This window comes from Coregonus lavaretus, assembly GCF_964263955.1.
Source record: "Coregonus lavaretus genome assembly, chromosome: 38".
NCBI classification, from domain to species: domain Eukaryota; kingdom Metazoa; phylum Chordata; class Actinopteri; order Salmoniformes; family Salmonidae; genus Coregonus; species Coregonus lavaretus.
This window is the reverse complement of record NC_140025.1, coordinates 7,909,733-7,923,954: the sequence shown is the minus strand read 5'-3', so window position 1 is coordinate 7,923,954 and position 14,222 is coordinate 7,909,733. Positions and strand designations below refer to the sequence as shown.

At 42.6% G+C, this 14,222-nt stretch overlaps 1 protein-coding gene across 1 annotated transcript in view; it reads right to left on the bottom strand.

Annotated features, from left to right (window-relative positions):
- LOC311112495 (low-density lipoprotein receptor-related protein 1B-like) overlaps positions 1-14,222 on the bottom strand; it is a gene marked incomplete at both ends in the record, with an annotated part of 90,612 nt that overhangs the window by 29,605 nt on the left and 46,785 nt on the right. The window contains 15 exons of the mRNA XM_084155629.1: positions 1,135-1,269; positions 1,440-1,571; positions 1,830-1,955; positions 4,547-4,687; positions 6,709-6,858; positions 7,075-7,169; positions 7,368-7,542; positions 7,798-8,025; positions 8,437-8,568; positions 10,840-11,084; positions 11,293-11,457; positions 11,534-11,738; positions 12,013-12,210; positions 13,023-13,268; positions 14,026-14,221. Coding sequence (XP_084011755.1) covers positions 1,135-1,269; positions 1,440-1,571; positions 1,830-1,955; positions 4,547-4,687; positions 6,709-6,858; positions 7,075-7,169; positions 7,368-7,542; positions 7,798-8,025; positions 8,437-8,568; positions 10,840-11,084; positions 11,293-11,457; positions 11,534-11,738; positions 12,013-12,210; positions 13,023-13,268; positions 14,026-14,221 — 2,569 coding nt within the window. The remainder of the gene's footprint in view (positions 1-1,134; positions 1,270-1,439; positions 1,572-1,829; positions 1,956-4,546; positions 4,688-6,708; positions 6,859-7,074; positions 7,170-7,367; positions 7,543-7,797; positions 8,026-8,436; positions 8,569-10,839; positions 11,085-11,292; positions 11,458-11,533; positions 11,739-12,012; positions 12,211-13,022; positions 13,269-14,025; position 14,222) is intronic.

Here is a 14,222-nt window from a genome sequence, read left to right as displayed (position 1 = left end):
ACAGTGGCCTCCATCACTCTTAAATGGAAGAAGTTTGGAAACACCAAGACTTAGAGCTGGCAGCCCGGCCAAACTGAGCAATCGGGGGAGAAGGGCCTTGGTCAGGGAGGTGACCAACAACCCGATGGTCACTCTGACAGAGCTCTAGATGTCACACCCTGATCTGTTTCACCTGTCTTTGTGATTGTCTCCACCCCTCTCCAGGTGTCGCCCATTTTCCCCATTATCCCCAGTGTATTTATACCTGTGTTCTCTGTTTGTTGCCAGTTTGTTTTGTTTCGTCAAACCTACCAGCGTTTTTCCCCTTGCATCCGGTCTTTTTTAAGTTTCGGTTTTCTAGTTTTCCCGGTTTTGACCATTCTGCCTGCCCTGACCCTGAGCCTGCCTGCCGTTCTGTAGCTTGTCACACCACCCTGGATTATTGACCTCTGCCTGCCCTGACCCTGAGACTGCCTGCCGTTCTGGACCTTTTGGACTCTGACCTCTGCCTGCCCTCTGTTTTTGAAATAAAAGTTTATTACTTCGACACTGTCTGCATCTGGGTCTTCTCCTGAAACGTGATAGTACGAACTGGCCATGACTGACCCAGCAGACTCGGACCAGATCCGCAACGCCATCTCCTCCCAAGGAGCCACCATTGGAAGACACGAGGAGTTGCTTTGTGGTCTCATGGAAGAGTTCCAGACCTTGGCCGAACGCCATGTCCGAGCATTTAACACATTGCTGGAGCAATTCCGCGGGTTGTCTCTTAGGCAGCCTACCACAACGGTAACCTCCCAGCCCCTCAGCAACCCGGCTGTTAGCAGGTGTGCTAAGCTTGTAGCGTCATACCCAAGAAGACTCGAAGGCTGTAATCGCTGCCAAAGGTGCTTCAACAACTACTGAGTAAAGGGTCTGCATACTTATGTAAAGGATCTGATTACTTATGTAACTGTTATATTTCAGTTTTTTACATAAACAATGTTATACATTTTAGAATAAGGCTGTAACCTAACAAAATGTGGAAAAGGTCAAGGGGTCTGAATACTTCCCGAAGGCACTGAATTTGACTGCAACTGTACTTGTATGTCCTACTTGGCACTTGACATTGTATTTTCTTATGTAAAGGTTTACTTTGAGAGCTCGGCTACTTACCTGCAATCCAGTCCACTGCAATCCCCTCCACGCGGCTGATACCACTAGTGACAATGTCCTCTCTCCACGTCTGATCTCGCTTGGCTCTGGATATTCTGTTCAAGCCCATGTCTGTCCAATATAACGTATCATTTCCTATGAGGAACACCAATTAATTGAAAGGATTAATGTTCTCCCCCTCATTTGTTTTCTACAAACTATAATTAAAAATAACAATTAAAACATTGAAATGAGTGATTAATTTGCAATCCGAAGCAGGAAGAATAGTCCAAATAATCACAATAAAACAATGTCAATACACTCACCAGCATGGAAGTCAATCCCCACAGCCATCATAGAGCCGGTCACCGGCATCAAGGCTTCACTGTTATCACTGGGATCCAGGGATATCCCCCTGATGCCCTCATGAACCGAGTACATCAGGAAAGACCCTATGCCTTCAAGTTGAAACACAAAGCCAAACCAATCAACTGTATGGCATCTACTGTACATGTACAATTAAATTCTAACATTCACTTCACATCACATCAGGAAAAACCCTAGTCCTTCAAACACAAAAAAGCAACACTCATAGACAACACCATATGTCAAGGCCAATATGGGATCTGCAGAGCATGTCAAATCAGATTCACATCATGGTTTAAATATATTGTGTTCCCTGTTCACTGTACTCCCATGAGAAGCCGGTACAGTACCTTCACATGACATGCGATCAGAGTGGAGGTTGTAGCCCACGGCACAGGAACAGCTCCGTGTGCTCTCTGATGTCGGGAAGCAGAGCTGAGAGCAGCCACCATTGTTGACCTGACAGAGATTCCTCCCTGCACAGCAGTGGGACATGGTTAGGTTACATTGTACGTTACGCTGTAAACAAACAGTGTACATTAGACATTACATTGTACATTTAACACGTAGGCATGGTCATTGTATATGCTTGTGTATTCATTCAGGAAGCAACACAGTAATGACACAGTAGAACAACATGATTTAATATTTAACTGAGCATTATGGGGGAAATAAGCAGAGTTAGACAGAGTACATCTGCATTGCATTACGTTCCTATTCTTTTCATGAGATTACAGTACTTCCAAGAAAGCATTAGCACTGCCATTGTGTGTGTGACAGAGAGAGAGAGAGAGAGGATGAGAGTGAGAGTGAGAGTGAGAGCGAGAGCGAGAGAGAGAGAGAGAGAGAGAGGAGAAGGGGAGAGAGAGAAGACTAATGAGACATGGCCATACTCCCATGTGGTCTGTGTCAAAAAGATAAATGAAGTAGCTAATCAGTCAGAGGAAGTTTGAGGAGGAAGTTTAAAGATTTACATTTAAGACACCTTCATTCCCATGTTTATTACTAACGGAGATCGAGAGCAATCCTTATATTGGACCTGTCAATAAAATGGATGATACTGCCAATGACTCACAAAACTGCTACAAGGAATCCTAGTGTTATTTCAATAAAGCTGTGCCTCAATGAAGAACCATTCTTTTTGGTCAGTTGGATTCAAAAATGACAATTTCTGCTGAAACATACATATACAGTTGGAGTCATTAAAACTCATTTTTCAACCACTCCACACATTTCTTGTTAACAAACTATAGTATTGGCAAGTCGGTTAGGACATCTACTTTGTGCATGACACGTAATTTTTCCAACAATTGTTTACAGACAGATTATTTCACTTATAATTCACTGTATCACAATTCCAGTGGGTCAGAAGTTTACACACACTAAGTTGACTGTGCCTTTAAACAGCTTGGGAAATTCCAGAAAATGATGTCATGGCTTTAGAAGCTTCTGATAGGCTAATTGACATAATTTGAGTCAATTGGAGGTGTACCTTTCAATGTATTTCAAGGCCTATCTTCAAACTCAGTGGCTCTTCGCTTGACATCATGGGAAAATCAAAAGAAATCAGCCAAGACCTCAGGAAAAATAATCGTAGACCCCCACAAGTCTGGTTCATCCTTGGGAATAATTTCCAAACGCCTGAAGGTACCATGTTCATCGGTACAAACAATAGTACGCAAGTATAAACACCATGGGACCACACAGCCGTCATACTGCTCAGGAAGGAGACGCGTTCTGACTCCTAGAGATGAACGTACTTTGGTGCAAAAAGTGCAAATCAATCCCAAAACAACAGCAAAGGACTTTGTGAAGATGCTGGAGGAAACAGGTACAAAAGTATCTATATCCACAGTAAAACGAGTCCTATATCTACATAACCTGAAAGGCCGCTCAGCAAGGAAGAAGCCACCGCTCCAAAACCGCCATAAAAAAGCCAGACTACGGTTTGCAACTGCACATGGGGACAAAGATCGTACTTTTTGGAGAAATGTCCTCTGGTCTGATGAAACAAAAAAAGAACTGTTTGGCCATAATGACCATTGTTATGTTTGGAGGAAAAAGGGGAATGCTTGCAAGCCGAAGAACACCATCCCAACCGTGAAGCATGGGGGTGGCAGCATCATGCTGTGGGAGTGCTTTGCTGCAGGAGGGACTGGTGCACTTCACAAAATAGATGGCATCATGAGGAAGGAAAATTATGTGGATATATTGAAGCAACATCTCAAGACATCAGTCAGGAAGTTAAAGCTTGGTCGCAAATGGGGTCTTCCAAATGGACAATGACCCCAAGCATACTTCCAATGTTGTGGCAAAATGGCTTAAGGACAAACAAAGTCAAGGTATTGAAGTGGCCATCACAAAGCCCTGACCTCAATCCTATAGAACATGTGTGGGAAGAACTGAAAAAGTGTGTGCCTACAAACCTGACTCAGTTACACCAGCTCTGTCAGGAGGAATGGGCCAAAATTCACCCAATTTATTGTGGGAAGCTTGTGGAAGTCTACCCAAAACGTTTGACCCAAGTTAAACAATTTAAAGGCAATGCTACCAAATAATAATTGAGTGTATGTAAACTTCTGACCCACTGGGAATGTAATGAAAGAAATAAAAGCTGAAATAAATCATTCTCTCTGCTATTATTCTGACATTTCACATTCTTAAAATGAAGTGGTGATCCTAACTGACCTAAGACAGGGAATTTTTACTATGATTAAATGTCAGGAATTGTGAAAAACTGAGTTTAAATCTATTTGCCTAAGGTGTATGTAAACTTCCAAACTGTATACCAATAATAAACAATGTTAGTGCATTTAAATTTTAGTCGTACAGTTGCGAGCGCATACATTGTCATACTTTATTTCATACTGGTCCCCAGTGGGAATCAAACTCACAACCCTTGCGTTGCAAGCGCCATGCTCTACCAACTGAGCTACACAGGACTGCACTCTCAATGGAGGATAAATACTTATTTATTTCTAGTCAAAAGGCTACAACAAAGCTTTAAAAGGAGATAGGACATCATCTGAGTAAAAGCATTGAGTAGCAGTCATACTCATTGCATTACCTGTCTGGCTGTCTTTGTCGTACATCTTCATATGAACAATCCCTGTGGTCTTGTTGCGTAAAACCACCATGTCCAGCCCACCTCTCTTACTGATGGTCCCCAACTGGGCCAAGTTGTCATCAGCCCACCACAACTTGGCACCTGAAGACAGAAAATCAATGATTGTTCATGACTAAATTGACAAGTATATTGATAAATAATAGCTATTCAACAGTCCATGAATACTGTACAGTAGCAATAGGGGTTCTGTGCTGCCTGTGAGTAACCCTTCAATAAAAAGCTAACAGCACATTTGTTCATAAATAGAAGGCTATACAGCATGTTCACAGAACACTATAAATATCACTGGACCCAAATAACACATTGAATGATTGCTTTCCTAGGAATTGTAACATACAACTGTAACTGAACTGAATACATTCTAGGAATGGTATAATACTGTATTATCCATAAGATATGTATAGCTCTCACTATACAGTAGGCCCAGGGTGACTCCTGGGATTGTTGTAAAATAAGGTACAAGGAGGGAGCTTTGTAAAGGAGGACTTTCAGATGTCTTCCTCTGAGAATTGGGTGATATGAGACAGAGAGACAGGATCTTAAATTCATTCCCCTACCCATAAGTCTCAGGGGCACAGGTCCAGGGAGGAAACAGAGGAACTGGGCCATGTGACATTTCGTTTAGATATTTTTTTCTTATAATATGAGCCCATGTACTGTACTTGCACCCTTGACCGAAAATGATCAAACATGTTTATGCAGTTCCAGCAAAACAGGCAACACTGAGATACAGTCAGCCCAGCACAACGGAGATAGGAAAGCAGCCCAGCCGTCAGAAAACCTCTGAAGCAAGACCAATCCTGTGCCTGTAGGCTGTAGACAGGGAACTTCAATTTATCTTCTTTTTTTTACCTGTCTGCAAGCTTGAATGGGGAACAGTACAGTGGGCTTAAGCCAGACCATTCTTGGCTTTTGGCCTGCTGGACTACAGCTATCAACAAAGAACAGAATCTCCTCGAACGATGGGAGGATTGGAGAGCATACAAAAAGACGCTGTGTTAAAACCACAGAGGAAAATCTATATATTTCTATGGTTAAAACACCCATACGATTTACATAAACAGCAGTCCCTCTGCAGGTGAATTACATCAGAATCAAACAGTAGTCCCCACATAATGACACCAGACCGTAGATAGATAGATAGTACTTTAATATCCCAGAGGCCATTTCAATATCCCAAGCAGATAAGAGGTAATATAAACTAAGGAATCATAACAAAAACCAGAGCGAGAAGCCCATCAATTATCATGTATCTCTCGTCTAGCTCCCTGTAGCATTACTCATGGGGAATAACCACTATAAGGAGGTTAATGGAGATCTGATATTTAAAAAATTAATACAACCATCCAATCAATATGAAAAAGAATGATTCCACCATGATAATAGTATCATGATCAACTTTCTTGTAGAGCGTGGAGAGAAACTCCCCCTCAATGATCTGTACTATTAAAACAGTACAATCACCATTACAGCTACAAGTAAACCTGGAACAGACAGTCAGTAAGCAGGATGGATAGAAAGCCCAGGTTGCCCATCACTACGTCAGAAAGCCTGGTTACTGTTTTCTGTTTCTGTAGCGTGAGGCAGCTTGATGCAAAGGTACATCTCCTGGACTGTCGCCCATCACTGTAGAGGCCAAACAAGTCCTACTGAAGTCAAAGAAACTTCCCTAATGCATTCTGTCTGGATGAGGCATTTTATCAGATGGGATGCAATTTTAAACATGAATTAGAATAGTTTCAGAGACAGACATAAACAGAAATGGGGAAACGGCAAATAATACAATGCAAGAAGACAGCAAAGGTTCATCACTGTCAAAACCCCTTTTACTCATGTACTCCAGATCAAAAACAACCCGAAATAAATGTACTAGTATTTAAAACAAGATACAATTTGGGCAGCAAATACTTTTCTGAGCTGGAAGAGCACAGCATATTTATATTAGGCACTTTCTAAGACAAAAAATATCCACAAAGAGTCTCAGGGTAGTAGTGCTCATTCATAGAATCATGCTCTAAAAGGCTAAACTGATCCTAGATCAGCACTCCTACTCTGAGACACTTTATGAACATGGGCCCATGCGCTAAACTCTCGTCACTCACCCATAACAGCTAGAGCCGTGGCTTTGACCAGCTCTTTCTTCATGGTCTCCAGCACTTCCAGACCACTACCGTCCAGACTACACCTGTTGATGGTGGCATTGCCTGCACTGATCCAATACAGCTTATCTGATGTGTAGTCTATCGACAGCCCTAGACGAGACATCATTGATTAGAGTCATTGTTTTATATATTATGGGGTTGCTGTTCTACCGATCATCTCACTCAATATTGCAATGTTGTTTGTTACCAGATAGTACTAATGTTATCATGCAATATAAAATTGCAGAAGATAAATTGTACTGGCCACTAAATGTGGATGTTATTGTACTTAGAACAAATATTCAGAATTGTACACGTGACATTTACCAACAGGCTCTCTCTGGTTCTGGTGAATGATCTTGCTATTGCTTCCATCCATGTTGGCCATGTTTATTGCATTGCCATCTGTCCAATACATTTTCCTGGGAGGTAAAAACTCAATAAGAAAACAACATTTTCCATACAGAACACCAACACAAAAGTGAATCATTGATCATATCATGTAACTAGCATTAATTTGACTATATAACATCAGTTCCACTGGATATCTTGTTATACCTAATCAATATCAGATATTGAACTGTATAAAAGTATACACACAAATCAAATACAAATATTACCCTTTAGACGGATGTACAATGAGACACTTAGGCTTCTCAATCCCATGAACCACAGAAGTTTTCAGCGACCCGTCTAGCCTTGCCACGTTTATCTGTGTCTCGTCGCTTTCTGAACTAATCCAATACAGGTTCCTGGAGAGCCAGTCCAGGGCCAGCCCTCTTCCATTAACAATACCTGCAAACAATCATATGCAGAAGACAACATCAATATGTTAAACTCTTTAATCAAATAATGTACTGAGTCTATCGCTTGAACAACCTGACAAGTGCACTATTAAAATTAGAATGGGTACCTATCAAAAGGACATCAAATGGATGCAAAACAGTGTGACAGTCTCATAATACATTTATAAAAAAACGTTTCGTTTTATTACGTAAGTGTCAGAAAACCGATCCATTTAAAAACACAGAGGTGAACATCTTTCTCTACCTCCGGATATGATTGTCTCTATTGCGGTTCCGTTGATGGAGGACCGTTTGATGGTTTGTGTTTTGACGTCAGTCCAGTAGATTCGTTCCTCTGATGCATCGTAGTCCACTGACGTGACCTCATCTATATCTGGGACCGTCAGGGCCGTGATGAGGTTCAGGTAAGGGTTGTCAACGTCCACGCCACGGATCTCTGTTCGCCTCACATACAGCAGAAATCTCTTCAGTGCTGTTGAAGGACAAGAGAAACAAATTATACATTGACATTGCTTTGTATAGCCTGCTTTCAAAATTCTGAATCAAGCTGGTGTTATTGGTGGCCTTGCCATTCAACACTCAAACCACCTGAGAATGTCTCTTTCAGGGTTATGAGTTTGAAATCGCATGCTCTTTCAAAGTCATTGTAGTGTGAACATAATCACAGTCTGTGTCAGATAACTTTTTCACTTTTCTTCTCAAAACAACAGTAGAAACCTACTGTGTTTTGAAATGACTCACTTTTGAAGGACATGCACTATAGTGTATGAATGTGGAGGATTGCATGAATGAATGGCTGGACAGATGGAGCGATGGATGGACAGAGAGACTGATGTAAGGACGGACGGACTGACAAACGGATGAAGGGGTGAGGTTCACTCACTTAAGCAAGTAAAGTTGTCTGCAGATATCTTCATGAGGTGAGGGCAGGTACAGGACGCGGTGCGGTTGTAGTTGATAAGGCACAGATGGGAGCAGGGTCCACGACCGCCACTCGCCTCGCAGGGATTGGAGGCTATCGCCGAGAGAGGGAGAGAGGGGGAAGTTGTTCAATAATCAACAACGTGGTTTCAATAATCAACTAGTCTGGTTTATTTTAATACAAGATTCTGATATCCTCCTGGAAGGAAAAGTATTTGATTTGTGAAAGGCAGAGTCCTGTAAATGAACCCTACTGCCAAAAGTCCAGACAGAGAAAATGAAGCCAGATGAACCAATTCATGGGTTGCACGTTTCATCACAATACACGATTCATCCAATGGCACTGAGGAGTATACCACCTCAGTCACCGGCTTCATCAATAAGTGCATCGACGACGTCGTCCCCACAGTGACCGTACGTACATATCCCAACCAGAAGCCATGGATTACAGGTAACATCCGCACCGAGCTATAGGCTAGAGCTGCCGCTTTCAAGGAGCAGGACACTAATTCGGACGCTTATAAGAAATCCCGCTATGCCCTCAGACGAACCATCAAACACTGTTTATTTTCCATGCATAGTCACTTTACCCCTACCTACATGTACAAATTACCTCGACTAACCTGTACATTTACGTCATTTAGCAGACGCTCTTATCCAGAGCGACTTACAAATAGGTCCATTCACCTTATAGCCAGTGGGATAACCACTATACAATGTTTTATTTATTTTTTATTTATTTTTATCGTTTCGTTATTTCATATATATATTTTTTTTAATCTTTTTTTAAAAAATTTGGGGGGGGGGGGGGGGGGGGGGGTTGGAGTAAAGGGGGGGTGGGGGTAGAAGGATTACTTTATCCTATCCCAGGTATTCCTTAAAGAGGTGGGGTTTCAAATGTCTCCGGAAGGTGGTGAGTGACTCCGCTATCCTGGCGTCGTGAGGGAGCTTGTTCCACCATTGGGGTGCCAGAGCAGCGAACAGTTTTGACTGGGCTGAGCGGGAACTATGCTTCCGCAGAGGTAGGGGAGCCAGCAGGCCAGAGGTGGATGAACGCAGTGCCCTCGTTTGGGTGTAGGGACTGATCAGAGCCTGAAGGTACGGAGGTGCCGTAGGCAAGCACCATGGTCTTGTAGCAGATGCGAGCTTCAACTGGAAGCCAGTGGAGTGTGCAGAGGAGCGGGGTGACGTGAGAGAACTTGGGAAGGTTGAACACCAGACGGGCTGCGGCATTCTGGATGAGTTGTAGGGGTTTAATGGCACAGGCAGGGAACCCAGCCAACAGCGAGTACCCCCGCACATTGACTCGGTACCGATACCCCCTGTATATAGCCTCATTATTCTTATTTTATTGCGTTACTTTTTTTTTCTTTAGTTTATTTAGTAAATATTTTCTTAACTCTATTTTCTTAAAACTGCATTGTTGATTTTAATATTGTTTTGAACGTTCGTTTTGGACTGATGCCCGACTGAGCATTCTACTCAATGCATCGTCAGTGAACGCTGATGAAGATTTCATCAAAAGTGCATTACAGGGGCTTGGAAATCCAATAACATTCAAAAGGTGACAAATAATTAGTCTGAAAAACTTTTGTTATCATTTTGATGTTGCCAGATTGACTTTAGATGCAGTATAACGTTAGCTAGCTAGCTAAGATTGAGGGGAGGCCACCAGATTTTAGCTCGCTAACATTAGCATTGCTAGCTATTTTTGACTAACTTTGTTAGCTAATGACAACATTGCCATCTGTCTAAAGTAAATTTGACGACATGATAATGCTGGCAAAGTTGATTCCTACTAAATATTTGACTACTTTAGCAACGTCATCGTATTTCCAGGCACTATAGTGCAATTTAGACTCAGCAGTAGTTAGCCTCCTTCCAGAATAACTGGGCTTATCACCACTTTAGGGCACCACTATGGTGCTGACGATAGAGGGTGGCTTGAGAACTTTCATAACAATGGCATGACGCGACCGAGTGATGGAGGTGCAACCGATGAATAGTGACAGTTGTTAAGATGTTTTCTTTCCAGCATTAAGACAGACAAGATCATATCTTTTGACAAACTAGAGCAGATGTCTTAATAACTCTCAGAGAACTTTGGATATAGAAAGTGAAAAGTATTTTGTTAGACGCAACAGAAGTAACCAACATTTTTTACGCAACAGATGTTACCAAAATCTAAACGCAACAGATCTAATCAACCATACAATAAATGATTAATTCTGATCTAACAAAACAAAACTCTTCAACCTTTCCAGGTGGACTGAGGGTTAAGACTGAGAAGGTTGTCTTTAATTCAAAACATCCACTCTCTTTTCAACCTTGTCATCTTAATGTTTGAGATATTGCGGTAGCCTACCTTGTGGTTGTCTGCTGGGGTGGTATATCTGAAGGTCAAATGGCTGGGCGCTGGTCTTCTGGATGACTGTCACATTGGCCCCTGTCCACTTGTTAGCCCTGGCCAGAGTGTTGGTCCTCCAGTCAGTCCAGTAGACACTACCCCCATAGAGACAGACAGCGAAGGGATGTGACAGGTACTCATGTCCCCTTAGAATCTCTATCATACCAGTCCCATCGTACTGAGCAGAGAATATGGCATCAGCCCTGTTGAGATGAAGATAGATGTTTAACCATTAGAATAATTTTTCACATGATTCCATCAGCAGGGTTGGGGTGAATTCCAACTCAATTCAACCAATTCAGGAAGTCAATTGGAATTCTCACAAAATTGGAATTTCAGTTGACTTCCTGAATCGAAATAGAATTGATGGGGAAATGACCCCATGCAGACAGGTACAGGCATGTAACCCACCTGGCGTCGGTCCACACGACCCTCTTCTCCATAAGGTCCAGAGTAAGACCATTAGGCCAGGCTCCTATCTCCATGTCTCTGAAGACAACATGGCGTCCTCCTCCGCTCATAGAAGCAGCCTCGATCCGAGGGAAGGAAGCATCCCAGTCTGTCCAGAAAATAATTCTAAACCACAAAATAATGTAATAAGAATATCTCTCTCTCTCTCTCACTCTCTCTCTCTCATTATAAGATAACTAACCCCTGCTCAGGATCCAGAGCGATGGCTCGTGGATGCTCCATCCCTCCAGCGATCAGTGTGGTCCGGAGCTCCCCGTTTAGTTTGGCCACCTCTATCTGATCTAAGTTGCTGTCAATCCAATACAGGTTCCCTGCTATCCAATCAACAGCCAGACCCTCTGGAGTAGCCAATCCATGTTGGACCACCACTTCAATCCCTGTCACACCTGTAAGGAACCAATGACAGTAAAGGACCAACACACTGACACATAAGAGGGCAAGAGGATGTGCTGAAACACAGGTAAAATAGGCTTTGGTTTGGGAAGTCTTCAAAAAAGGGTCACCTCTGGAGTCAAAGCACAGACTATTAGGCCAGTGGAGCTGAGAGGAGAACAAAATATAGCCGATACAACACTTTCCCCATGACCTCAATTAAACATCAACAACTCAGCTTATCCAAAAAGAAAAACACATGTCCAACCAAATACTATGTGTTCCTACCAGCAGAGTCTAGCAGCTTCCCTCTGTATATCTTATCCTCAACCACATCGGTCCAGTAGAGTCGACTCTGATTGAAGTGGAAGTCTAAGGCGATGGTGTTCCTCAAACCAGGAACTAGAAGACTGTAGTCTCGTCTGTGGAGATCTATCCTCCTGATCTCATGGCGGATGGAGAAGATGATGAACGCCTCAAAGGGATCTGAGGAAGGAAACAATAAATAACTCAAGAAAAACATTTTTGATAATAAATATTGCATACTAATACAACAGATTCTCACACACATACACAAATAACTGTCATGTCTGTTTGCTCAGCAGCATTCCAACTCGTGTTAGTTTTGTTTGTGAATAAGATTATATTGAAATCAATACTCACGAAATCATCATTTTATTAACAAAGTTATCTTTCATTTTCATATCACATGATCTCGTTTAGCTCATCTTGTCATAAAATGAGTACAGAAACCTTTGGAGGATTCATCTCCAATTGAAAGTGTAACAATTTAAATTGAAAAAAAATAAGGTTATTCAATACAATTACCAGAGAAATTGATTAAGAGAAAAAATGGCCTATAAATCCACTGGCATATAAATGGCCAATATTCTAATGGATACTGTTTCCGAGGGTATTTAAATGGAATGTCCCAAATAACTGCTTTAGAATTTGGAATAGAATGTACAATTAGGAATATAACCAATTGATCACATTGCTTCTTATCTGTTGGATTCAAGGCACTAGGGTAAAAGGTGGCTGTCCCATAGAATATAATAATAAATATGCAATTTTGCAGATGCTTTTTATCCAAAGTGACTTACAGTCATGCGTGCATACATTTTACGTATGGGTGCGCCCAGCAGGTCAAACCCATGACCCTTGGCGTTGCAAGCACCATGCTCTACTGACTGAGACACACAGGACCACAGAAATAGAACCGGAATTCTCATTTCTATGGGCAGGTATGTGTCAGAAAGACTTATCAGCCATATCACACTGAGCTTAACACCAGCTACCTGTACTCTGGCAGCTGTCCCCATCTAGTTCCAGCCTCCAGCCTGGGTAGCAGGAACACTTGACGGTTGTTTTGTACTGCTCACACACTTGGCTGCACTTGAGGTGCCTGGAGCAGTAGTCCAGGGTTTGGCAGGTCTTGTTGTTTGGGCTAAGACTGAGCCCCGCCGGGCAGGAGCACGCCACGCCCCTCCCAGGAGCCACTGCACACTGGTGGCTACAGCCGCCATTACCCAAAATGCAGTCGTCTGAGATGGTGAGAGAAGACGACGAAGAGAGCAGATTGATTCAGAGAGCACAGACAGATGGAACAAAAGTCAGAGAGCAGTGTTGAATAGAGACCGATGTACTGTACGTCCTTGTTGGCTAGTGGCACAAAGGCTCAATACCCCACAAGAAAGTGAACACATATCTTTCCTGACATTTGTCTTCGAATCTTTTTTTCTATGGACAAAGTGTTGTGTGGTAATCCCTGGGAAAGTCATTCATGTGAACATAAGGCATTCATCTGGACTAACCCCATCAACATTGCCTAAGCCTGACCCCACTGCTATGATCATCTAGCCCATGTGGTTCAAACAAAAGGCTTGTCTCCGTTTTAACCATAATCCCCTTCACTATTAATATGTCTCCCCTGTCTCTTCCCTGCCGTATTTGGAGTGTTTCCAGACAAAACTAAGGATCTTGGTCAGCAAGAGTTATATGATCTTCGGTCTTAACAGCTTGTTCTCCCCGATATTCTCCCCGAGTTCACTGGGGAATAAGAGGACAGATGGACGATGCCAAAGTAAGCACTGCTGCTGATTTTCAACAGCTCAACACTGTCTGTCAACATACATTTGCTGGTCAGGCTAGCGGAGGGAGACAAAGGAAAAATGTAATTAAGTGAAAAAAAATAGAACGATATTTAATAATTAATTGAAGTGGGGACCAAGAGAATTGATGCAAGTGAGAGAAATAGGACCAAGACAATTGGTTAGAAGTGATTTGAACAAAAGGTCATACCACAGAAGTGTCCCTCATCAGAGTGGTCAGAGCAGTCGTATCTCCCATTGCAGATGCTCTCAGGCGGCAGGCAGACAGAGGTGTCGTTGGCACAGGGGTATCTGGGGGGCTTACAGGGGGACATCTCACAGCCTTCCTCATCGGACAGATCCTCACAGTCCTGGTCCCCGTCACACACCCAGCTCTTACTGATGCAC